Source organism: Macaca nemestrina, chromosome 6, assembly GCF_043159975.1.
Source record: "Macaca nemestrina isolate mMacNem1 chromosome 6, mMacNem.hap1, whole genome shotgun sequence".
Classification (NCBI taxonomy): Eukaryota; Metazoa; Chordata; class Mammalia; order Primates; family Cercopithecidae; genus Macaca; species Macaca nemestrina.
This window is the reverse complement of record NC_092130.1, coordinates 109,990,577-110,018,512: the sequence shown is the minus strand read 5'-3', so window position 1 is coordinate 110,018,512 and position 27,936 is coordinate 109,990,577. Positions and strand designations below refer to the sequence as shown.

Below are 27,936 nucleotides of genomic sequence, written 5' to 3'. Positions count from 1 at the left end.
TTATTTATCACAGGGTTTTTTATACTTTTATTAATTTATAGCAGCTTTCAGTTGAACTTAGGTTAGTTATTCTGTAATTTTAAAAAAATGATCAAGTCTAAATCATAATTTTGGCTCACTGGTATCAATGGGATCATTAAAGCTACCTTTTGAATATATTTTGAATGCCAGTGAATGCTGACTCTAAGTAAGGAAGGGAAAAGGCTCAGCTTGAACCAGCTTTGGAGAAATGGGTTGGTCAGATAAAAACAAGATAGTGGGGATGGTGGTAGCATGACTTGTTTATGAACGGGTAACAGGAAGCTCTGTTTAGCAAGAGGGGAATAACTGATAGGAAGTGGCAGAATGGAAACACAGAACTAATATAAAGCAAAACAAGTTAAAAGAGTAAAAGAAAAGACAGTTGGAAATAGGAACCAAAGAGAGGGATCCTGAGTTAAAAATGGAGAAAAACAAAAAATAAAAATAGACCATCTTTTATCTCAGAAGGAGAAAAAAAAGGAAAAGCATTATCATAACATTATTCTCCTTCGAACACTAGCTGGGAAAGAAGGTCCTCAACCAGTGTTCTAGACAAAAATGGGCACTTGACATGTGGCAGCCAAAGAACGGTTTAGTCTTAGGGAGGACAAGAAAATACAACTAGAGGAACCATCCACCTGTAATGGGCATGAAGCACTGGTAGGAGGGAGAAGCAACAGAGCTAGCAAAGAATACTGATGGTGCTGGCCTTGCGCCAGGGGGACTCGGGCTGGAGAAAAGAGTGGTGGGAGAGGAGCAGTCTGACCTGCATAAAACAGTCATGGGGAGAAAAGTGGTGGCAGCTCCGGAAGATGATTAATGGGGGCATATGAATGGAAACTATTTTAACACATGGGCAGTATTCTTTTCATTGTGATTTGTGATGCGAATCAAGGCATTTCAACCCTTGAAGTGCTCTCATTGGTCCTTTTAATACTAATGTAGCAGTAATAATTTTATGTGACATGTGAAAAGACCTTAGGTTTCCTGGGAATAATAGTAATGTAGCTAAGACCAGATTTGGATTCATCCATAATTCAGTAGTTTTTGGAGGAGGAAATCTATCTGATTATTATTAGATTAAAAGTCTGGCTTATCTGGGACAGATATACAATACTTTCTATTTTTTACATTTTATTTTTAGTTACACAATAAGGGGAAAGGAAGAAAAAGAAAGTCTGTTTAACAAAGCTCCTCCACCTTCCTGTGCCTATGGCTTGTTCTGAAGACAAGTACTTGGCTCACTAGTGAAACGTTTTTACAGATAACATGTGAAACCACAGCTTTGAATCATTTCCAACTGTGTCTTTTTGTTGGCTCCGGCTTACTTTAGCTACTTACGCTGGACTGTCACAGTGTCTTAGGGATGAGGAGACGCCTCCCCCGCAGGTCCTGCTGCACTCTCCCCATAGTGACCAGGGACCCCAGCCCCCATCTATGCTCTGGGGCCAAGTGCCAAAAGGAACACAATCTCCCTGATAACACCACTGCAAGATTTCACAGAAAACACAGAATTAGCTGTTAGGCAGATAGAGCTATCAGGACAGAAATACATAAGGGTCAGGTACTGACCAATTATAGGCATTAGCATTCTCCCAGTAGATAACAGACAGATTGTTCTCTAACTGTGTTCAGACATTGGTGAAGGTTCATGTGACTTGCAAATGATCTTAGCTAGGCCATGATTTATAAGCCTCTAACATGTATTGGGAGTTCTTAAAAAAAAGTCACATTGCTTCTTTTCCCTTGTTTCTATTCCTCTAGACTTTTAGTGTTTCTCATTATAGAGCTAGCTATAGACCTCAAAGTCTTTTTTAGATATTTTAGTATTTTCTTTAAAATTTTTCTTTATATTCCACTATTATTGGACGCATGGAATGATAACGCAATATGGAAAGTTCCCCAGTAAGGAATTTTTATGATGGTAATTGCTCTTTCTTAAAAAAAGAAAAAAAAAAAGAAAAAAAAAAAAAAAGATTGGTTGAGGCTACAATAGTAAAAGAATGTGTTGTGGCATTTCATCTACATGAGCACTGCAGACATAATAAAAGTAATGCCAAGACATTAGGGACTGGGTACAAAAAAACCCTTTATACACCGACTAGCAATGTGTATGGCCCCCACATGAACATATGTATTGGAATTCTGCTCAGCTCTACTCTCTGCAATAAACCACACATACTGCACCTAAGTAGAAAGTCAGGAATAATTTATCGAAACACAGATATCACAAAATCAACTCATAACTCTAGCATGATAAATCTTATTTGCAGAATATGGCAAAATGAAAGTCTTTTTTAAACTAAGCATTTGTAGAATTTTATTGATGCATTTTTCAAATTATCAAACTTTGACAAATCAAAATAATGATACTATGAAAGTCATTTGTTTATATGAATAACAGTAAGGAACATGGTTATAAGCAAAGTTGAACAAATGTCATCCATGTTAGGTTGTTTAATAAAAATTCAACCTTATATTAAAATGAAAAGGGATCATGACATGGTACTTAGAAAGTGATCAGTTTATTATACTAATTCTATCACCAAGCTTTGTTGGTTTTATCTCCAGAATATCCCTGGAATTCTTTCACTTTTCACCTTCATCGCTATACTCTAGATCAAACTGGCAAATGGAGTGGCTTCTTACCTGATGATTGTGCTTCTACTTTTTTCTCCTAGAATCTATTTTCCAGAGAGCATTTAGAAAGATCTTTTAAAAACATGTTATCACATTATGTCACCTTTTTGCTTAAAAAACGTCAGTGGTTTCCTACTTCCATAACACCGATAAACAGTAGATTTAGTGATCTAGCCCCTGCCTCCTTCCTCAGCCCCATTCTCTCTCTTACACAGATTACTTCAGACATATTGGATTTCCACCTTCATACACTAAGCTTGTTCCTCCTTAGAGCATCTAAATTTACTGGTCCTTCTAGTAATGCTTTGTTCCCAATTCCTTCTACTGCTGTCTTCTCATCTTTCAGTCTCAGGTCAAGTGTCATTTCAACAGAGAGATCTTTCCTTGACCATCCTTATTCTAAAATGATACCTCAATACCCTTTCCTGCTCCCAGATCGCGCCCGGGCATCCCTCGCCCCATGTAATAGTGATTCTGTCCTACTGCTTTAGTTCCCTCTTACCACTTAACGCTACTTTAAATTGCCCTGTTTACTTATTAGATTATTTCTTTGTTTGTCTCTCCTCCTTTGAATGTAAAAGCCTCAAGAGTCACTTGTGGCTATTTGAATTTAAATTAATTAAAGAATTCAGTTCCTCATACCCACTAGCCACAGGTAGCTAGTGGCTACTGTGTTGGACAGAGCAGATGCAGAATATCTGCATCACCACAAAATATTTTATTGTAAACAATGAATGCCTAGAATAGTACTTGGCATGTATTGTGTATGCAACAAAAATTTATTAAATTAATTAATTGGCACATAGTATATATGCAACAAAAATTTATTAGATTAATTAGTAAATAAATTAAGGAATTGTGTCCTATTTTGGTTATCACATGTCAGGAAGGAACTGGAGATATGGAAGGTAAAGAAACCAAATTCATATTTGTTTCCTAGTAGGTGGTACTCAATTGACAATCATAATGGACTTTTTAGAGGTGTGCTGAGCAATTATGTGTCTATAAAAAAATTAGGCAAGAGGAAGTTAACATTTCCTTGGCTGTAGGGAAGAATATCTGACCCTAAGTCTGATAAATATTAAAACAGGATATTAAGAAAGATTATTGAGTTTTGAGCAGTAAAAATTATCATGAAGAAAAAAAGATCATCTGTCCAAAATGATGAAGAAGAGGCAGTTGGCTAAACCAATAATATAGTATCAACCCTGTGATCAGGGTTACTGATAATGTATACTTGAGAAGGAGAAAATGTTCCACTTGAAAACTTATGACTTACCTAGTTGGTCTTGAAGAACAATAATTTTTATAGTGTATGTTAATTGTATCAGATCTGTACCTATACAAAAGTCACAGCATCTGGCCAAATAATCTCCAGTTTTGTGGTTCTGTTACTACAAGTAACTGTGTGTGAAAATATTTATGTCTGCACCCAGTTTTCCTATGCAAATAACTGAGCAGTATAGTCCTGGCCAGCAATTAACTGCTCTTTTTCCCCCTGTCTGCAATTAATGAGAACTGACACTTTCAGAAACTTCAAATCTGAAAATATGCCTATTTTTTCAAATTGGAAACTTAGCATTATTGATTTCAAATAAGATTAAAGTTCGATTTTACATTTATTTTATACAATCACAGAGTTGAATCTAAAGCTCAAAGGAACTTTAGAATTCATAAGGCCTAAGCACTTCATTTTTTCAGATGAGGAAACCAGAACCTAAAGGAGTTGAATTGCCCAAGATCACATACTAGTAGAAAAGGGATTATCTGTCTAAAATACACACAAAAAATTAGTGGTTAAAAAAAAAATCCATTGGAGGTCTATGATTATGTATTTGAAGACACTAAAGAATAATATGCTTTACTGGATTTTTTATAACTACATAAAATACAAAATAATACTAGAGATTTTTTTTTTTAAACACAGCTGTAGATATGCATGTTATTTCAGACCTCTTTGTATATACCTATGATTTGTAGAGAAAAAATATTCAGGTTTTTTCATTTGTCAGGTGATAAAAGAATTGTAGAATTGTGAGAGCTACAAGAATACTTAAAGATGTAGTTTCCAAAGTATATTAATATTATTACACATTTCTAGAATGCTCACAAAATGTAGGGCAGGAAGAAAAGTCACATGAACTAAAGTCATTCTTCAGGTAAAAGATAAATACAATATTCACTTTGTAAAATGTTGCTCAGTGTTCATCACTACAGTCTACACAGCAGTAGTATTTCATAAATCGTTTGCTAAAAGGCCTTATATTGCACAAATTCATGCTTTGGTTATATCTATTCCATGGAGTTATATCATAATAGGAAATTTTATCAGAAAGTTAAGTAACAAAGATTAATGGGTAAATAAATCATAATATATAATATAATATAAGTATCAGTCACCTAGCGGTTGACAAGTTTAGTCTCTAATTTAAAACTAGTTAACAACGTAGTTAACTAGCTAACAAGTTAACAACTTTGGTCTGTGTAGGACTTCATGTTACAAACTTCAGCTCTAGCAATATCTTTGGTCCAAAGCAAGTCACTTTTCTTTCTTCTCTTTTGTTTCCTTAACTATAAAATGGAAACTAATTTTAGTTCTTTAGATTCCACTATGGTTTAGATTAGGAAAACTTTTAAAATTAGTTCAATGCATACATACCTTCAAAAAAGTTAAAGACCTACCTAACAACTTGTTTGATTTTTATCTCTGCAGAAGTGTTCTTTTGTGTTTTGTTTTCCTCCTTTGTTATTTACAAAAAAGGATCTCTTTAGGCCGGGCGCGGTGGCTCAAGCCTGTAATCCCAGCACTTTGGGAGGCCGAGACGGGCGGATCACGAGGTCAGGAGTTCGAGACCATCCTGGCTAACACGGTGAAACCCCGTCTCTACTAAAAAATACAAAAAAACTAGCCGGGCGAGGTGGCGGGCGCCTGTAGTCCCGGCTACTCGGGAGGCTGAGGCAGGAGAATGGCGTAAAAACCCGGGAGGCAGAGCTTGCAGTGAGCTGAGATCCGGCCACTGCACTCCAGCCTGGGCGACACAGCGAGACTCCGTCTCAAAAAAAAAATAAATAAATAAAAAATAAAATAAAAAAGGATCTCTTTATAATTACGGCTACTTTTCTCCTTTGGTAGTAGTAAACATCAATGCAGTATATGATTTTAAGAGAAGAAATTTATTTAACTTAACAAAATGGCTTTAAGAAGCCCATGGAAACTTCATGTGGATCAAGTGATTTGAACGACTCTTCTAGCTGATTGCATTAATCAATATAAATTAAGAGTTTAATGTTTGTAAATCATGAGTAAAATAATTAGATTATACCAAATAAAGCAACTTGGAGTATATAAATCTTATAAGCACATAATAATAAGATTCTGAGTGTTGTGCCATCTGTTTTTATTCTTTCTTTTACCTGAAATTACCAAACCTGTAAAAGCTCTATTTACAGAGACACAGAATTTTATTTTACATTTTAAACTAGAAAAGTTAAATATGTAGATGCAAACAAGTTTCTAATCTTTATTTTCAAAGGTGATCCAATCTAGTGATTTTGGATTATTCCAAATAACAGTCGTGTTACTTTAGCCTAAATTATCCACATAAATCGGATAAATTTGGCCTTCTTCTTGCTAATCGGGGTATGTTTAACCACATTCATAAAGATGAAAAGTTAAGCCATCATATTTTTTTTCCAAGAATAAAATCTTATATTGTTCATTATTGCTTTTCCCATTCCTTCTAAATTAAATAAATGTTTTCAACACAATCTCGAAAGATGGCATATTCTAGTCAGGCTGTAGGAGCCTTCTTTAGAAATACTACTTATTATTAAACAACATATCTTGCTATTATACTACTAAATACTATGATCTACATCAGGGGACCTCATTTAAGAAAGATACATTTTAAATCAAACAATTTAACTTTGAAAATTTGTCACATTTCCACAAAGGAAAACTTCAAGATAAGTATATGCAGTATTTAAATTTTTTTTTTTTTTTAGATGTGATTATGGTATATCTTGTAATAGCCAGTACTGGGTCCAGGCAGCATCTGAAATAAGAGACCTCTAAGGAAATTCTAAGATTTTGCAGGAAGTAATATTAGTGATTCAGTATAGAACATTCTTCCCAAGTCAGAAGAGCTGAGTGTTGGAGCACAGCATTATTAAAAGCCTTATCTTTCTACTGTGCAGGTGCAGGAATGCTAAAGCTACATTTCAGCCCAAATTCTAAATCAGAATTTGTCATCCCATACTATTTAAATTTCTACAGCAATTGGAAGAACTATTCTTTCTTCACTTCCTGTGTTTATAGTATGGGACCCAGTCAAAACATACTGTATTCTACCCTAAGTAAATTAAGATCTAAGGCTGCAAATGTCCTATTATATATCCAGTGCTTTAGAAGGGCATTTAATAATCCTATTCTAATCCAGCCGTATGTTTCCTATGCAAAGATACTAGGAATCAATGTCACTTACATGTAAACCCAAATGCTGGGCTATATCTCTAACTGGGGCTTGCAGAATCATTAAATCAATCTATTGGCCATAAGCCAGTATTTGAAGCCTTCTTTGTGGTCACCAACAGGGATTACAAGGATTGGGTTTTGATTATCCTTAATATTCTGTTCAGTAACAATGCCAACACTACTATCAAAGTTTTTACAATCTAAATCCTTATTTACTATTTCACCAATTATGGCATCAGTCTGATTCCTGTCCAAAGGGCTATTGCTGATGCTGTATCCAAGGAAAGTTCTCTGGCTGAAAGTTGTATTAATTGATTTGTAGGAGACTGACCCATGGACACGCAGTACCAGCACACCGTCTGGGCTCATCAAATTTCCTCCTTTGGTTAATGCTACTGTCCCTGAGCACATCCATTCAGACCATATGGTTCTTATTCAATCCTTGAATGGCTTATTCAGGCGAACATCCAATGGCTGTAATAGCGATGTCAGACCCCCCAGGACTCACGCAAAGATCAGTTTTTAATTTTTTGGCCATATTTCTTACTCCATCTGTTAAATGTGCATGGAACAGTTCCCATACTTACATGGAACATTTGTGGAACTGCGCCCCTGGGCAGGGATCCCATATCTTTTGCAGCCAGAGTTTGACGAGATCATCATGGATTCAATCCTTTGGATATGTCTATGCTATCACTTGAGCAGTATTTCTACCCCTTCCCTTTTTAAAATAGATTTATTCAGAAAACTAGGAGCAGCTTTGGTTTTATTCTCCTGGCTAGACTGTGTATAGGTTCTTTCTTATTCCTTCTGGTGAGAGTAGTTTTGAAACTCAGAGTTAAGATCAGAGGTTGTGAATATTTCATCCATTTCTCAGAGACACACAAACTCATGCTTACACTCTCTACTGCCAGCAGAGGCAGTCTGCCAAAGAATTTTCTGCTCACCATCATCTAAGGTTGGCAAATAATAACGAAAAGTATTGATGATACTCATTAGTAATATGTTAGCACCTTCCCTCTGAGGAGGCCCGCAAAAAGCTCACTGAAATATTATCTAATTCTATCCTCATAATATCTCTATGAAATATATAGAAATTGGTTGTCTCTCATTTTAGAGATTCATTATTTTACCAATTGTCACACAATCATATATGCTTAGCTCAATGTTCTACTGACATTGTTTTCTTATTGTGATTCCTAAAACAAGATACCGTTTACAGGTAGAAAATGAAAAATCTATTTAGTATTAAAGGGTGAAATACATTGTCACCACCTAGATTAGGCTTAGTGACCCACTTGATTCCTGTGACAATGAAAAACTGCTTTTTCACTTTGCAAAGTTTCTCATGTGAAGATAAAGTAAAATTAGAGTCAGTATAGAGAGGCAAAGATTTCAACTCTGAAATTAGAAAGACCTGGGCTGAAGCGTCAGCTATGCCATTAAATTACTGTGAAATTTGGAGCTAGTAAGTCTTATTTTTCTCTTCTGTAAAATGGAGTTAAAACTGTACCTACCTCATAGGTTTTTTCTTAATATTAAACAGAAGAATGATTGTAAAGCACTTAGCAATATGTGCCAGGCATAGTGTAAGTACATTTTTTTTTTTTTTTTTGAGACGTAATCTTGCTCTGTTGCCCAGGCTAGAGTACAATGGAGTGCAATTTTGGCTCACTGCAACTTCTGCCTCCTGGGTTCAAGTGATTCTCCTGTCTCAGTGTCCTGAGTAGCTGAGACTACAGGTGCCTGCCACCACGCCCGGCTAATTTTTGTATTTTCAGTAGAGACAGGGTTTCACCATGTTGGCCAGGCTAGTCTCAAACTCCTGACTGAAGTGATCCGTCCGCCTAAGCCTCCCAAAGTGCTGGGATTGTAGGCGTAAGCCACCACGCCCGGCCGTAAGTACTTCTTAAATATTCATCATCTTTGTCATTATTGTTACTGGGATGTCAATTATTTTTAGATGGCACGTATACAAACTAACCACAGAAAGTTGACCAGATTAATTGAAAATTCCACTCTAATTTTGTCACTAGCTCTTTGCAGGGCTGTTTTGCTTTGGGTCAAAATTCTGAAGTCTGGTTTACTTTCCAAATATTATAGCCCTAAGGGCAAAATCTCCATTTGGCAACAGTAAATATGCTTCCTTCTTAAGGAGAAAAAAATAACAAAAATTAACAACAAAAATTCATACAAGAGATAACATGGTCAATACAGTTAGTAAAAGATAAAAAATAAAGAAGTGTTCGGATCACATGTCTAGTTGTTTTTTGTTTGTTTTTTCTTAAAAATGCAGGCTGATTTAGTTTTCTGAAAGCTTCTTCATAAGTTCAAAGTTAATGATAAGGTTATTCTGAGGGCCATCTACTACTCTATCCTTTTCCTTTCTGGGAGTCTGCATTTGTATTTTTTCATTCATTTATTCATTCTTTTTAAGACTTATTAGTGTTATTCCTAAAACTTTACCTATCTTCCAGGTCTCTGGAAAAACAACGAAGATTTGTTTTGAAGATTAGTTTTAGATAGTGATATCCACTATATTGGCCTTGTGATATTACACTCTTACATTATGAATATAAATGACCCCTTGACATATAAATTTTGCCATACTTATAAGGTTTTTAAATAGTTTTTCATGGAGGCCATGGGTTCTTTGGAGGTATGTCAGAAGCTGACAAAGGTCCAAAGACAGGGTAAAGGGCAGGCAAGGGGCTTTTAAACCACAGCATTTCCATTTTTTCAAATGTATATATATTAGAATTCTATAGACTTCTTTATGGATCAAAAAGTTGATGACTAACCTAGATTAAGAATTTGAATCTTTAGAAATCAAATATATTTTGCCCCATTTTATTCACTTTCTCTTGTTTGTGATCATTCTTATTTGTGCTTAGAAGTAATTATATTTGGCCAGGCGCAGTGGCTCACACCTGTAATCCCTGCACTTTGGGAGGCCGAGGTGGGCAGATTATGAGGTCAGGAGATCGAGACCAGCCTGGCCAACGTGGTGAAACCTCATCTCTACTAAAAATACAAAAATTAGCTGGGCATGGTGGTGTGTGCCTGTAATCCCAGCTACTCAGACAGGAGAATTGCTTAAACCCGGGAGGTGAAGGTTGCAGTGAGCCAAAATTGTGCCATTGCTCTCCAGCCTGGTGACAGAGCTAGACTCTGTTTTAAAAAAAAAAAGAAGTATTACATTTCCCCTCTATTTGCTTATTGAAATTTAAATTCAATTTAAATTCAATACTGTTAGCTTTAAAATTGTCTGAGAGTATTTCTAGTTATCCTTCAAATTGTAATTTCCAAGAAATATATCATCTCTACCATATATATGCACATATATGCTATAAGATATGACATTTGAGGGCCCTGCTATTAAGCACAAAGGATCGGTATTAAATATGTATTTACAGTATAATTTATTGGTGGAGCTGAGCTATTTGTTCTCAGATAGCCACTACTAGTGGTTTACTGTGGACCATGAACTTGATCACGAGAATAATAATAACATGGTAAATAAAGAAATAGATTCTCCCTGTGACTCTCCCTCTTTATGGTTGTGTATTTCTTCTAAGCAGAGATTGAGGTAAATTGACAAGAATTATTGGTTCCAAAATAAATATAGATTGTTGTTTCAAGAATGCAATTCCTAATATTTTCTATTACTTCAGTGAAAAAAAGTAGAAGGAATTTTTGGTAGTGCATGAATTTCTTCATATTTTTATTGGCTACTTACAATATCTAAAAAAAGATTTTAAATCCTTTTTAAATTACCCTATCAATTTATATATTTAGCATAATTTACCAACATTTCCAAACTTAGCATGGAAAAGCCATCAACATGGCACTAGGTGATGGGTCCTGAATGAAGCCGTCAGCAAGGATTAATAAACTGTGACAGCTGCCCAAAAGCTTTCATTCTTTTTTATTTAAACATCAGATTGCAAGCTGAAACTCAGTGTAATCCTTGTTGAAACTAACCCAGCTAACATGGAAGAAGTCAGAACTGAGAACAGATGACAGTGATAGTTATTACAAATTCAGTCTATAGAAATAAACTCTAGAATTTAAATTTACATAGAGAGCAATTCCTAGAAAATTTTAAGAGTAGTACACAAACTGCTACTATCTGTTTCAACAATTGTTGTTGTTGTTTCTTTTTTAGAGACAGGGTCTCTCACTTTGTTGCATAGGATGGACTCGAACTTCTAGGCTTGGGTGATCCTCCCACCCGAGCTTCCCACTTAGCGGGGACTGCAGGGGTGGGCCACTGTGCCAAGCATGTTTAAACAAGTCTTAATAATTATATTTTTGAAAACTAGATTGATGAAACAAATTATTTGCTCTAATTTCTATGGTCAATTAATTAATTAATTATTATTTTTCTACTAGTCCCTTCTCTCATACTGCAATCTAAAAGTGACTTTAAACGGGGTGTGGTGGCTCATGCCTATAGTACCAGCACTTTGGGAGGCTGAGGTGGGCAGATCCCTTGAGCCCAGGAGTTTGAGAACAGCCTGGGCAACATGGCAAAACTCCGTCTCTACCCAAAAATACAAAAGTTAGCTGGGCATGGTGGTGTGTACCTGTAGTCCCAGCTACTTAGGAGGCTGAGGTGGGAGGATCGCTTGAGCCCCAGAGGTGGAAGTTGCAATGAGCTGAGATCACACCACTGCACAACAGCCTGAGCAACCAAATGAGACTCTGTCTCAAAAAAAAAAAAAAAAAAAGTGACTTTAGTAATACTATAGTTATAAAGTCTACTTCTGGGTCGCATAATTTTCCGGGGAATTATTTACCAGAAAAACTAGACTATGTCATATAAGTAAACAGACTATATTACATAACAAAAAGATTGCTGTTGCATTACTTTTGGTACAAATGTAACATACATATACCAACAGAAACGTGAAACTGACATAAAAGATAGTTACCAACTGTAATTTCCTAAATAATGCATATTTCAGCTACCAAGGTATGACAATTAACCTATTGTTCTAGGAATTAATTATTTTTAAGTAGATTTTAAATGAATATATAAGACTTCCTAGTGGTTGAATATCAGCACCAGCAATTTATCACTATTGTATACATGTCAAACAGGTAGTAAATCATTGAGCTTACCCCTTTTTCAATATTCCCAGTTTGACACAGTGTCCCCTCAGCTGCTGGAATACTGTTGGTGACACAGCGGTTGCTTTTGCTGAGGCACCAGAGCTCTCTACACACTTCCTAGGAAAGAAGGCAAAAGCAAGTTGATCAGAAATAGAGTCATGTCCAGTTCTTCCATAAAATACACTTAAAGTCACTCTGCATTACTTTCAAAAGAGACCCTAGGTACCTTTTGCTGCTGAAGCATCAGAGATGAGGATTTTGGAGGAGGTTTTTATGAAACATCTTGCAGTATCATTTAAATATTTGTCTTTATAATTCTTATTTTAGCAGATAAAGTATATCTTAGCTTTTAATATTAGTTAGGATCTTTCTATAATAGTGTATAGAAATTTCATTAATATAGATGAGTAGGGAGAAAACAATGACTATGTAGAAAGGAAATATGTGTTTATTACACTCAAAAATATATAATAATACAAACTTACCAATTACTAATAAAGAGATTCCAGGAAAATGACTTTTTAGATCTACCATAATATTCAAATGAAGACAATTTTAAAACAGGAAAATAGGCCATGGAATGGATAGGAATTTAATGTAGGAATTTTTTAAATTTTGAAGTATATTTTGGAGTAATTTTTAACATTCATATATGCTTAAGTACAATCTAGCAACATTATTTTCAGTACATCAATATAGCCTACCTCCATGAAAAAGAAACTTGGTTTTGAACAAACGCCGCTATTTATAGAATGTTTTGGGTATGCTGTGTGGAGTTGTCTTGTTTCCTTTCTTATGATTTTCCATTATGCTACCTCAGCATAGGAAAATTACAACACTTGTTCTAATATTGACAATATAAAATACTTTTTTGTTAATACCGTATTAACGTATCAGATTTTAAAACAAGCTGTCCAATATTATTCCTATATAAAGCATTTCAACAGCCCCTAAAAAGCTTACTTTTGAAGAAAGTACTCAAATTTTCAGTTCTTTAAATATGTAATCACCAACTAGCATCATTACCAATGTTACAAGTTTTTAATTTAAGCTAAAACAACCTAGTATAATATTTATTTATAATAAAAATATGATTATCTGAAATGCAAAAGTAAACTAACATGACATTTAATCCTTTTGCTTTTATTCCTCAACTGATCTTTTAACTCTCAAAACAAGAACTCACGTTACAAACCCAATCAGAATTAAGGCAATGAAATATCAATGTCACTAGTTAACTGGTCCTACAAATGGAAGTGCCCCACAGAGTATAACGAATTGAGGGGATCTCTTTGGGTTCCTTTTTAGGGTGCCTCCTACCAGGCAGAGAGGAGACATATAGCATCTATTAAGGGTTTTTTTTGTTTTTGTTTTTTGAGACAGACTCGCTGTGTCACCCAGGCTAGAGTGCAGTGTCACTGCAACCTCTGTCTCCTGGGTTCAAGCAATTCTCTTGCCTTGGCCTCCCAAGTAGCTGGGACTACAGGTGCCCGCCACCATGCCCAGCTAATTTGTGTATTTTTAGTACAGACGGGGTTTCACTATGTTGGCCAGGCTGGTCTTGAACTCCTGACCTCGTGATCTGCCCCCCCTTGGCCTCCCAAAGTGCTGGGATTACAGGCGTGAGCCACCGAGCCTGGTCCTATTAGGCTTTTTAATACCTAAAAATGTTTAAACTCCATTTGGAGAACTAGTGGCCTAGAGAGAGAGAAAACATTAGAAAAGAAGATCATGGGCCAGGCGCAGTGGCTCATGTCTGTATTCCCAGAATTTAGGAGGTCGAGGTGGGAGTTAGAGGTTGCAGTGAACTGTGATTGCACCATTGCACTCCAGCCTGGATGACAGAGTGAGGCTCTGTGTCAAAAAAAAAAAAAAAAAAAAAAAAAAAAAAAAGAAAAAGAAAAGGAAAAAGAATAAAAATAAAATAAACAATAAGAAGAATATGGTTTTTTAGTTTATATTTATTAATATTTTCTTGTAGTTTAATATTTATAAAGCAGTAGGAGTAACGTTTAAGGGCTTTGAAATATTGCTCCATGTATCAAAAATCTATCCAAATTCAAGGAAAAATGTGTCCGTAAAAATAGAGAAGCATTAATAGAGATTAATATAGATTATGAAAAAATTTCAGGCCGGGCGCCGTGGCTCACGCCTGTAATCCCAGCACTTTGGGAGGCCGAGGCGGGCGGATCACGAGGTCAGGAGATCGAGACCATCCTGGCTAACAGTGAAACCCCGTCTCTACTAAAAATGCAAAAAATTAGCCAGGCGTAGTGGCAGGCGCCTGTAGCCCCAGCTACTTGGGAGGCTGAGGCCGGAGAATGGCGTGAACCCGGGAGGCGGAACTTGCAGTGAGCCGAGATCGCCACTGCACTCCAGCCTGGAGGACAGAGCGAGACTCCGCCTCAACAACAACAAAATTTCATCCATAGTCCTGGATGATACTCCTGATCTTTTGTGATCTTTATTAGGTTGCATTCTTACTTTAGACAAAGGTAAAAGAAGCCTGAAGTTTACTTCAGACAAAACTTAGCAATGAAAGTTCCAGTATTGAAAAGGACAATACTTATCGTATCTATCAGGAAAACACACTATTTAGTCAGGTTACAGAAACTTTATTTTCCAAAAGTGCCTTGAAAATCTCTACCCAAAGTAGCAGGTGCTTAAGATACTTTTTTCAAAACCTTAATCTCAAGATTCACAATAGAGCCCTCTTAACTTTTAGAGAATGATGCATTTTGAAAACTAGATCCCCACTTCTAATGCATTTTGTTACCTTGGTGGACTCCTGGGGATTCAAATTTCATTAACGCATTAACTTCTCAGAAATCACTGTTTTAATTATGGGAGTGGAATTCTATGTTGAGGAATACTCCCAAAATGTAGAACTAGTCATGAAGAAGGCTCTGAAGAGTTTTCAGATAGCTCTAGAAATTGGAATCTCAACTTGAATAAGAAAGATACTGATGGCCAATTTAGGAATGTTTCCCAAGATTTTTTACTTTTTTTTTTTTTTAAAGGATACTCTCTTGAAAGGTAAAAAGAAAATTTCATTTCATACAAAGTAAACAAGAAGTACAGTTCCTGAATGAACTTGAGATCAATTTCACACTTTCAGAAATACACTTCTTTCTCTATACTGCTAAATCCTAGAACATGGATGATATATTTGCATAGGTATGTCAGTTTCATTTGCACATGCACATTAGTTGCTGAATAAGCAGCCTAACATAGGTTCCAGGCTCTAATGAAGTTAAATGCATGCTGAAATTGTTTGCCTCTTGGGGAATTTGCATGGCAACCATCATAGCAGGCAGATTTCCCTAAATAAAATATAGGAGGTGTTGAAGTATAGTGAGAAAGAATGATTTTCTTTTTCTCTCTTTTTTTTTTTTTTTTTTTTTTTTACTATCCACCAGCTTAGCTCTAGTTCTTTTCACATACTCATGAATCCTGATAGAAGTTAAGATTTATTAAGATTAGTTTCATAACCTCTGTGAATTAACAAATCAGCACCTGCGTGTTAGAATCCCCTTGATAATCCTAAATTTTGTTTTGGGAAGACTCTGTAGGGGAAATTCGGGTCTTTGTGCTTGCTCTTGAGTTTAAGGAAGGAGAGAGAAGTTACCCACAGTCGCCACTAAAGGACATTTCCGTTATATGACACTGGAAATCTGAATTGGAATCTCTAACATTATGGGGTCAACTTCTAATCAGTTAGAAGGAATGCCTGGCAATACAAAAGTAATAGCATTTTCCCAACGCATTCAAGAATATTTATCAAGAATCTGCTATGCACCAGGTATTATATTGGTTTTATAAAAAAATAATAATCACTTAGAATTCACAGGCACTTCAGAGGAAAAGGTAGGTTATAGTCAGACATGTAGCCCAAATGGCACGGATTGGTATTGCTCTATGATAAAGTTTTTAATATTCTTTGACAAAAGTATAAGGATGATGTCAATGTGAACAGGCGCTTGTTTAGTTTTGAGGTCTCACTGCAACCTCGAACTCCTGGGCTCAAGAGATCCTCCTGCTTTGGCTTTCCAAAGTGTTGGGATTACAGGTGTTAGCCACCATACCAAGCCTGGACAGTTTTTTTTTTTCCACAAAACTTTTTTTTTTTTATTTTAATGGACTGTCCTTATTTGTTAAGTTGTAATCTTTTTATTTTATTGGTGTTACAGTAGACTGTAAAATTCCCAAGGGCAGGGTCTGTATGCTTATGGCAGGCTTTGCAAAATGTTCCTTCCTGGCAAAATTAAGAATTGGCATCTCTATCCTTGTCTGCTAGTTTTTAGAGGGAAATTTTCCTTGCCTACAAAAGTCTAAAAGTTTCTGAATGACCCGCTGCCCAAGACTTTTTAAAAATTTTTTTATTTCAGTAACGCTTGGGGTACAAGTGGTTTTTTGTTACATGGATGAATTATATTGTGGTGAATTTTGAGATTTTAGTGCACCTCTCACCTGAGCAGTGTACACTGTACCTAATGTGTAGTTTATCTCTAGACCCCTCCCACCCTCCCCCTTGAGTCTCTAAAGTCCATTATATCACTCTGTATGCCTCTGTATATTCATAGCTTAGCTCCCACTTATAAGTGAGAACATACAATGTTTGGTTTTCCACTCCTGTGTTACTTCACTTAGAATAATGGCCTCCAGCTCCATCCAAGGTGCCGCAAAAGATATACTTTGATCTTTTAATGGCTAAGTAGTATTCCACAAGATGTATATACCACAGTTTCTTTATCTACTCATTAGTCAATGGGCACTTAGGTTGGTTCCACATCTTTGCAATTGTGAATTATGCTGCTGTAAATATACGTGTCCAAGAGTCTTTTCCATATAATGACGTATTTTCCTTTGGGTAGATACCCAGTAGTGGGATTGCTAGATCGAATGGCAGACCTACTTTTAACTCTTTAAGGAATCTCCTTTATGTTTTCCATTGAGGTACTAATTTACATTTCCATCAGCAATGTGTAAGTGTTCCCTTCGCCTCACATCCATGCCAACATCTGTTGTTTTTTGACTTTTTAATAATGGCAATTCTTGCAGGAGTAAGGTGGTGTCTCACTGTGGTTTTAATTTGCATTTCCCTGATGATTAGTGATGTTGAGCATTTTTTCCATTGCCCAACACTTGATAATCAATGTTCGTTTAGTTGTATCTGTGTGTTTTGTTTATCAATGCTTTTAATGCCAATTTCTTCTTATATCTTGCCACTATCTTCTGAATCCAATTTCTTTCTTTTTGACATACATCCATTAGCAGTTAATTTAGTAAGTGACACTGTTTCTTATTTTTCTGAACATCTTAATTGTATCCTCATTTTTAATGATATTTAAATTGAATATAGTAGGCTGACATTTATCTTACCTTAGCATTTGAAGGTGTTAAAATTCATTGCCATTTGACTTCTGTGGAGGCTGATGAAAAGTCACTTGTCGGTCTAACTGCTGTTTCTTCTTTATAGTCTTTTTTTTTTTTTTGAGGCAGGGTCTCACTCTGTAGCCCAGGCTGAAGTGTAGTAGTGTGAACACCGCTCACTGCAGCCTTGACTTCCCAGGCTCAAGTGATTCTTCCACCTCATTCCCCCAAAGTAGCTGCGACTACAAGCACATGCCAACACGCTCAGCTAATTTTTGTATTTTTTGGTAGACACAGAGCTTTGCCATGTTGCTCAAGCTGGTCTTGAACTCTTGTGCTCAAGGAATCCTCCTGCCTCAGTCTCTCAAAACACTGGGATAACAGGCATGAGCCACCGCACCGGATCTTTATAGTCTCTCTTGTTGCTTTCAATATTTTTTTCTGTCTGCTTTAGGACAATTTCATCACCGTATTTTTTTTTTTTTTTTTTTTGAGACAAAGTCTCGTTCTGTTGCACAGGCTGGAGTGCAGTGGTGCCATCTTGTCTCACTGCAACCCCTGCCTCCTGGGTTCAAGTGATTCTCTTGCCTCAGCGTCCTGAGTAGCTGGGATTATAGGCACCTGCCACCACGCCTGGCTAATTTTTGTATTTTTAGTAGAGACGGGGTTTCACCATGTTGACCAAGCTGGTCTTGAGCTCCTGACCTCAAGTGATCCACCTGCCTTGGCCTCCCAAAGTACTAGGATTACAGGCGTGAGTCACTCTGCCTGGGCTTCATTACTGTATCTAAGTGTTCTTTTTATTTATCTACTTGAGATTCATGCTCTAATTTCTATGTCTTTCTTTGATTCTAAAAAACTATTAGTTATCTCTTTTAATGTGTATCTTTCCTATTTTTTCTTCTAAAGCTCCTATTCAACTTGCATTAGACCTTCTCACTTCAATCACCTATTTCTTAACCTGTCTTCGATATTTCCGTATCTTTTTGTCTTGGGTCATTAATTTTCCTAACCTGTCAACTTCATGGTGGATTGTTTCCTTGTGTTGTATTTTTGTATTCAAGCTTATCTTCAGTGAACGTTACTTTTTCTTTGTGTATTCTGTGCCTCTTGAATTGCAGAAGTGCATCTTCATTTATTTCTATCACACATCCCAAGGTTTTCACTGAATCAATTTGTCATGTTGATTTATTTGATCAGCACCATGTAGGCTTTATACGGTTTTACTTTCTTCTTATGTGAGGCACAAGCCTGGGGCTTCAGTTTCTTATGGGTGCCATTTTTTGCCTCATTAAAGCATTTGCACAGTTAAATCTCTGCTGGCATCTGTTCCCAGCATCCCAATCCTTTGCAGCCTTAACCTCTGTGGTTTTTAATGCTTCCTTCTTAGAGACATTGGCTTTGGAGGACATTTGCCTCCAATAGAGACCACTTTCATAAAAATTAAGAATTGGATCCAGACTTTAGCTTTATCAATCATCTTTTAAACTATAACACAAATGATACAAACGATGTGTATCTTCACAGTTTCTTCATCTGCCCTCATGGCTGCAATAGAAAGCTTAGTGTTTTGGAAATAAAGCCAGTAAGTAAACCAACATGTCCAATTAAAAAAAGACCTTTCTGTGGGCCTAAGAGTCTTTAATGCTATCGACTATTTCTTTAAATATGAGAAAGCTTGCCTGATAACTTCAAATCATTAATATTCTAGGAAACAATCACACATGAAAAAAACAAGGCTCATGCATTATACTGGCATCATTCCTCAGTTGTTCCTATGTCCCTTCTTATCACATGTTGTAGCTAAATGAACTAAATTTAGTAGAGTTTATTAGTTTTATTTTATCTGGCATTTTTGTTTTCATACCTGAAGGAATGATTGTGTTTACTGTTTGTCCTGTTGTTGAAACTGGAACTATTTTCCTGCAGTTTAGAAAGTCAATTTTATAAATGACTGGGGAAAAAAATGTGCAGGTCAACCTAGAAAAGAAGTCAGTTCAATCAATGCGTAAAAGCTAGAGGCAGCAGATTTCAGTTCTATATATAGAATAATCTTCCAAAAGTCAGAGTGAACCATGATGAACTACAAAACTGAATCCCTATCACTGTAGCTACTTCAGCACATATTTCATGATCACTTAGCAGGGATGTTGTAGGCAGGAATAAAAGAAAGGAACTGGCCGGGCGCGGGGGCTCAAGCCTGTAATCCCAGCACTTTGGGAGGCCGAGACGGGTGGATCACGAGGTCAGGAGATCGAGACCATCCTGGCTAACACGGTGACACCCCGTCTCTACTAAAAAATACAAAAAACTAGCCGGGCGAGATGGCGGGCGCCTGTAGTCCCAGCTACTCGGGAGGATGAGGCAGGAGAATGGCGTAAACCCCGGAGGTGGAGCTTGCAGTGAGCTGAGATCCGGCCACTGCACTCCAGCCCGGGCGACACGCGAGACTCCGTCTCAAAAAAAAAAAAAAAAAAAAAAAAAAAAAAAAAAGAAAGGAACTAATTTTTTTTTCAGGGTATACTATCAACTAGTATGCCAGGCATATTCATATTTGTGTCTCATTTATTCATCATGGTAATCTCTTTAGCAAATGTGAGAAACTTTAGGTTCAGAAAAATTTAGCAATTTGTTTCAATTCTAACTAGATACAGATTTGAATCAGCTCTGCTCGATAATCAGTGTCCAAGATAATCACCACACACCTAAGCTGCTTTCCCATTTCTCTTAAATGTAATAGAACTGCATAATGGTACTGGCCAATTAAGGCTGATTAGTAATGGTTTGCTTTTGTATTCCAATAAAATATAAAACCTCACTAAACTTAATACCCTCCTATTTTTTACTTTGATTTTAACGTCCAATATCTCCAAATTATAACTATTATGTACTAATTTATAACATATTCACTCAGTATATGAGTTTAGGAGTCAACTTATGCATTATTACTACTGGGACTTCTAAATGTAATATCAACACTTCTGTGTGGATTTTAAAAAGATACTGTTAACATATTTCACAAAAGTGTTTCATGGTCTTCCAAGAAACAAGACATTTAAAAATATTCCTACTTATTTAATATTTTAGTATCAATTCATACAGATTTTCGGTTTACTTGAGTTTTGAAATGAACAACACTATTTGCAAGTATTAATAATAATTTAAAATATTAACAAATATAAGTGGATAATAAAAGTATATTTAGAAAACAGAGTTTTATAGTAATCATCTAATGTAAAATAACTTACCTGATATGCAGAAAATAACCTTGTAAAGAACTAAACCAGGGCTTTTTTGATAATACAATGATTATTTCACAAAGACTCTTTATAATTTCTAAAAAAGTTAGAATTACCTTTTCTAATGTTTTCATTATTTTTAAGAAACTATATATGTTAAAGCAGACTAAAAAATGGGAAGAGAAGGTCTTCTATTTACCGAGGAAAATTAAAATTAGCAGCTTACACAAGGGGAGGAGGTGACATCATAAAAGTACAAAATCATTTTATAATTATTATGTCATTAAGGAAAGCAGTATGTGAAGAGAAAATGGTGTCTTTATTGTGTCTGCAAAAAAGAGTCAAACTCCGTAAAATATTTGACAAGATTTATTCTAGGTCAAATATGAGTCATCAACGGCCCATGACAGGGCCCCAGGAAATCCTAAGAACATATGCCCAAGGTGGTCAGGCTACAGCTTGGTTTTATATGTTTAAAGGGGTGGGGAATTCCAGGTCATAGGTGGAGCAAAAGATTTTCTGATTGGCAATTGGTTCAAAGAGTTATTATCTAAAGACCTGGAATCAATAGAAGAGAATGTCTGGGTTAGGATAAGGAATTGTGAAAACCAAGGTTCGTATTATGCAGATGAAGCCTCCAGGTAAGCAGGCTTCCAAGAAAGAATAGTTTGTAAATGTTTCTTATTAGACTTAAAAAGGTTAATTCTCTGCTGGATCAGGGAAGATACCTGGAAAGGGAAGGGGATTCTCTGCAGAATGTGGATTCTCCCCACACGAGACAGCTCTACAGGGCCACTTCAACATATGCCAAATAAATAGATTTTAGGGTAAAATTCTTCCATTTTTTTCAGGGCCTGCTATCCGTCATGTGATGCTATACGAGAGTCAGGTTGGAATTTGGTATCTTATTGCTACAGAGAGTCTGTTTCATCAATCTTAAGATCTCTGTTTTAATGATAATGTTGGTCAGTTGTGCCTTCCACAGAGAGGACGGTATAATGAGGTATGTCTGACCCCACCTTCCCATCGTGGCCTCAACTAGATTTTCAGGTTTACTTTGGAATAACCTTGGCCAAGAAGGAAGGCAGGGGTATATCAGCTGGTTGAGGAGCTTAGGATTTTATTGTTGGTTTACAGTTGCTGGCTGGCTTTAAAATTTTTTTAAAAATAAACTTTAAAGAATAAAAAAGAGACATGCGCACACTTTCGGCCCTTGGAGAACTCTAAATTCTACGCATGTTGGGTCCTTGATTCTAAATATGAAACATCCTCTTTGTCCACATTAGCCTATCAGTAACACCTCTCAACAGCTGCTTGTAATAAAGGATCCTGAAGGTAAAGAGGGAAAGCAAAGCCCTAAAGGTCAGGAAGGAGCATCAGTGCTTAGAAAGGTTACTTATCATTTGATCACACAAAGGAAAATTGAAAACCAACATATGGTGACCTTATGGCCTAGTTCCAGGTGTTTAGTAGCGAACTGAAGAAAGAGGATAATGTACCCTTATTTTTGCCTTAAATAGTTTAATCCTGCTATGTTACGGGTAATAAGAAATTTAAGTGCAACAGATCTTAGAAAGGCAAAAAAACAAAAATTAAACTAAAAAAAAACCCCTTAATTCACAAATCCTGTTTATATAACTAATCACCAACTTAAAAGTATTCAAAACTGACTAAATGGTCAAAAAAAAAAAAAAAAAAAAAGAAAGAAAAGAAAAGAAAGAAAAAACCTCTAAGAAGCAAATGCAGGGTAAAAACTAGTAATCTTTAAAGATACAAGTGATCATGGACTTATGATTTTAGCTTAGAATTTAAGAAAAAAATCAAATAAACTTCTTGTCAAGTGTATGCCTGATAAATATATGTTTGGATTTCAAAAGAATATTGAGGTGCTAAAATAATTACATACCTTTTATTCCCTAAGCCCGTATCAAACGACACTGTAGAATATTTATACCACCTTAAAATCTTCAAAGAAAGTGTGATTCTATAATCTTTCTCAGTTTAACATTCCAATATTTAATAACTTGAAATTCTTCCTAATACCTAATCTACAACCTTCCAGCTGTAAAAATTAAGACAACTGTGGGATATTTTATGCTCTTGGTAGGGAAGCAGAACAATTTGTTACTAGCAATCAAACTGTAATAAGCGTTCCAAAACCAGAAAATGGTTTCGAGGCCAACATTTAGCTTTCTTTTTTACAGGCTACTCAAACTCATTTTCTCGTTCCCTTATACGTACTTCTCAGTATTTCCTTGCTATCCTCTCCCAAGTTGTCTGTATCTCTTAAAAAAGTTGCATAGGTGGCCAATGATACCCCCAAGACTCATACAACTAACATACAATTATATGAAAGAATTATTCTCAATAATAATGCAATGACTGAATCTTATTTAATTGGTGGTGATAAAATAATAAACAAAAGGGAGTAAGCATGAGTCTGAGAGACAAAGTATGTTGTTTTTTATTAAATACTCTCCAGGGGAAGGATACCCTGATCAGAGAACTCAACTATCTTGTCTCTAGCAGTTACCCTGACGTCAAAGAGCTACATTCAGGTAAGCATAGCTTGATGGCATTATTATTATAGTTATTAATTAATATGTTAAGGAAATAATCTATGTAGTACCCCATATTTTTATTCAATGCTTACCGAATAAGTTTTCAGTAATAAATTGGCCTACCAGGTAGGTTTGTTTCGGTGAGAAAGTATGCAGATTTCAATAGAATTGAATGACTATAAACTATGTGGCTAGATTTCTTACTATAAATTAATCCGAATTTATATCTATATTTACTCTTTTGATCTTCATTTCTAATAATAAATCCTAAAAGTCTCTTATCACTTAAAATTTGGGACAAATACGGTACTCAACCACTTGTAGATTATTCTATCATTAATCATCTAATTGAGGTAAGTAGAAGAGAAAACTTTCAAGTTTGGTGATCTGTAAGTAAAATATAACAATGGCCACAAATACAGTCAAAATTAATGAGAAGTCTTAAAGTTATGTCATAATCTCTTTTTACAAGTTCTTTTATGTTTCCACTACAACACACTGGGATTCTTCAATCTTAAATCAAAATTATGGAGCCCACACACCTTTACACATAAACACCTCCATTCATCTAATTTCAGAGTTATGAGCACCCTCTAGTATAAAAAGAATAAATTTATATTTACCTAGAAAAGTAAGGACATTGCTACACTGGAGAATCATTAGTGGCAGAGCTGTTTTAGTACTCTGTGTAGGGTGTGTTTGGAGGGCAAGAGAAAAGGGAAAAGAGGACATCATAGATCACTTTACAAAAGCCTTTAATTTTCTAACTTGGGTTTTCCAGATTACAGAATTAAATTTGTTTCTTAAGACATAATATGCCTTAGAAATTCTGTTATTTTCTGTGTATCTCTTGGTCTCATCCATTAAAAATACTTCAATAGTTTCTTGCTGCTTTTAAGATAAAAACTTAACGTAGCCTATAAGGTGCAGTTACACTTGGCTTCTACCTTTTTCTCCTGTTTCTTCTGTGTAGTGTTTATTTGAGAGCACTGGGCACAGTGGCTTTCTCTCAGCTCTTCAAATACACAGGCTCAGGGTCTTCACAACGGTCCTCTCCCCACTCTCTTCACCAGATAACTCTTCTCACTCATTTATTTATCAAATATTTATTGAGTTCCCATATGAGCCAGGCATTGAGCTAGTCACTATACAAATAGCCATAAACAAGTCAGGTGGAATCCTTCCCCTCATGGCAATTACACTCCCATGATAATTATCAGCTTATTCATTCAACAAGTATTAACTGAGCACCTACCATGGGCCAGGCACTGTTCTAGTCACTGGGGATATAGCTGTGAATGAAACAGACAAAATATCTACCCCCAAGAAAAATACTTTCCAGTGGGAAAAACAGTAATAAGCAAGATAAACATGTAAAATAGATAGTGTGTCAGAAATTTATAAATATTAAGGAGAAATATAAGGCAAGGAAAATGATAGAAAGTCTGTGTGTGTGTGCATGTGGATGTACAATATTAAGTAATGTTGTTAGAAAAGGCCTCATTTACATGATCACATTTAATAAGTAACCAAATAAGCAACATGATTATGGATTTTAAAAGTGCTATGAAAGAAATAAACAGTATAATGTGAAACAGAGTAACTGGGGAAAGCCTTTTTAATAGGGAATGATCAGACAGAAGGCCTGTCTGAAGAAAAACTGGCATTTGAGCTGAGACTGAAGAGTGAAATTGAGTCAGTATGTGTGCCTTGGAGTATCTTAACATGCTCCCCAAAGTACAAAAGGTTCAGATTCTCCTAAAGCAGTACCAGCATTATCATCTATACAGAAATGTTATCATAGATTACAGAGGTTCATAGAGGAAATGAAAACATTTATTGAATGTCATGTGCCAGGTAAATAAAAGACAATTTGCATGCTTGTCATACCCTCTTGCTATCTGAAGTTTACAAGAACAACCTGGCTGCTCTTCACTGAAAAAAAGTGCCCAAGACTGAGTAAAATCTATTAATGGTCAATTCTAGGTCATAGGTAATAGTTTATGGTGAACAGATTTTTTTTATTTAAAATATTCTGATAAAAATATGCTGTTCCATCCATCATGACACCATGTACTAGATCATCCCATTTATGGTTCAGGATATATGATCTACTGATTCTTCAGTTCTACATTTAAAATAAGCAGTAACATGTACAACACACTATTATGCATTTATGTGCTAACTCTTAAGTCTATGTAAACAGTGACAAACTTCATAGACAATAAAAATTTCCCATAAATAAACCAATCTATGATGTCTATAAAATTTCTTTGATTTTGTGGCCTTAAATCTACCTGTAGATGAACAATCAGCTCTTAATAATCAATAGTAAATTATGTACTGGATATTATTAACCTATACTGAACCATTAAGTGTACTGGAAAACAATATTTGAGATATGATTTAAGTGACAGAATAAAGAAATAAAGAGCTAAAGCTGAGGCTGAGCCTTAAATTAATCTATGCCTTCTGGGAAGCAGTCAAAAGATCACCTACGGCCCCTACATTATATAGGTTCATTAGTGACTTCCTTCCTAAGTTTAAACTTATTGTTATTACTGCAATATGCTTTTTGTTAATTCAGTTTTTGTATTCTTTTCTAATAAAAGAGGAGATTAATGGAAAATGGAAGAAAAGTGAGACAACAGATTCTCCAGAGTTTTACAGGAAAGAGCTTGTTACTCTAAAAAGGGAAAGAAATATTTCTTGGACATACTGATACTGCTGTTTTATTTGCAATGTATTTTCATCCAGGAATTATCCAAGTCCCCTTAGAAACCTACAACAGAGCTAGCAGATATTTTTAGATGATCTAGTAAGAATCTAGCTTTTCAGGCTACTTGTCTGTACTTGTATTTTACCTTGAAGACATCCTATTTTTTTATATAAGGTGAAAGAAAAGAAATTCACTCAAATCCAGGACTCAGAGTTTCAGACATCTGATAACTTAGGACCCTAAAAAATGACTTTAGAGAAGATCTCCTGACCAGCTCTCTCCCAAAAAAGACTGAGACAAGATAGGGACTTTCGAGAAGATTTTTAGTAACAGACATTACCTGATAAAAATTTAATAACAAGTGTCTTGTGAAACAAAATACATCTGCTACCTTTGCTTCATTAACATAATTACTACTCCTAATAGAAAAGAGAACTGACATCAATTAGGACTTTATTTATTTTACTTTGGAGTAGGTATATCACATTCTGTATTTTTAGTTTCCTCACCTATAATATTATATAATAGTTATGATTTGTTTGTTTGTTTTTTGAGATGGAGTTTCACTCTTGTTGCCCAGGCTGGAGTGCAGTGGCACGATCTCAGCTCATTGCAACCCTCGCCTCTCAGGTTCAAGCAATTCTCCAGCCTCAGCCTCCCGAATAACTGGGATTATAGGCATGTGCCACCACGCCTGGCTAATTTTGTATTTTTAGTAGAGACAGGGTTCTCCACATTGGTCAGGCTGGTCTCAAACTCCCAACCTCAGGTGATCCACCTGCTTCGGGCTCCCAAAGTACTGGGATTACAGGTATGAGCCAACGTGCCTGGCCAGTAATTACGATTTTTATCAACTCAGTCTGAAGTAGTTCAGAAAAAAGTCACTACATAAATACCAGAAACTATACATCATTTATAGATTACTGCATTATACAACTATATTACTCTGTATATTGTACTGTATGTACAGTTTTGCTCTTTGTATTCATAGCCATTACAACCTCCTCACAACTTCTATTGGAATTTTAATAACACCTGAAAAATAAGAATAGATGATATGCAAGAATAATATGAAAAATGTTGCCATGAGTAAAATAAAACAGAAAAATTTTCATGTAAATTTCCAAACATTACTAACATGTATATTAATGAACCTACTCACTAAGAATTCAGGCAAGATTTTTCTTAACTACAGATGTAATCACTGGTAACCCAGCAATGACTACTTCATGGCCAAGTGGAAGAGATGTAAAGCTGATCACTTCTGCAGTATAGATCCTTCGGTAGTTCTTTTTTTTTTTTTTTCTTTTAGACGAAGTGTCCCGCTGTAGCCCTGGCTGGATTGGAGTGCAGTGGCACAATCTCGGCTCACTGCAACCTCCACTTCCCAGGTTCAAGTGATTCCCCTGCCTCAGCCTCCTGAGTAGCTGGAAGGCGCGCGTCAACACACCGGCTAATTTTTGTACTTTTAGTAGAGATGAGGTTTCACCATGTTAGCCAGGACGGTCTTGATTTCCTGACCTCGTGATCCACCCACCTCGGCCTCCCAAAGTGCTGGGATTACAGGGTGAGCCACCACGCCCAGCCCATTCTGTAGTTCTTTAAAATCTTTCCTGACATCATGAGAGATCTGCTAGTTGAAAGAGGAATCATTTCATGATTTTTCAATACCAGATGTATCTCCTCTCAAAAATTCTAAAGTGTTCTCCTAAGTCTACAGCAACTGTATTTAGTGTTCATTTCAGCATGCTATACTCAGACAGCTACCTAAATCAGGGCTGGTTTGTTTTT

General features: G+C 35.9%; 1 protein-coding gene across 2 annotated transcripts in view; it reads right to left on the bottom strand.

Annotated features, from left to right (window-relative positions):
* The window catches only part of LOC105499481 (ADAM metallopeptidase with thrombospondin type 1 motif 6), a 329,327-nt gene that overhangs the window by 107,014 nt on the left and 194,377 nt on the right, over nucleotides 1-27,936 (bottom strand). For both annotated transcript variants that reach the window (XM_011772051.3, XM_071098858.1), the window contains 2 exons: nucleotides 12,263-12,370; nucleotides 1,363-1,508 (listed from right to left, as the gene is read on the bottom strand). In XM_011772051.3, coding sequence (XP_011770353.1) covers nucleotides 1,363-1,508; nucleotides 12,263-12,370 — 254 coding nt within the window. The remainder of the gene's footprint in view (nucleotides 1-1,362; nucleotides 1,509-12,262; nucleotides 12,371-27,936) is intronic.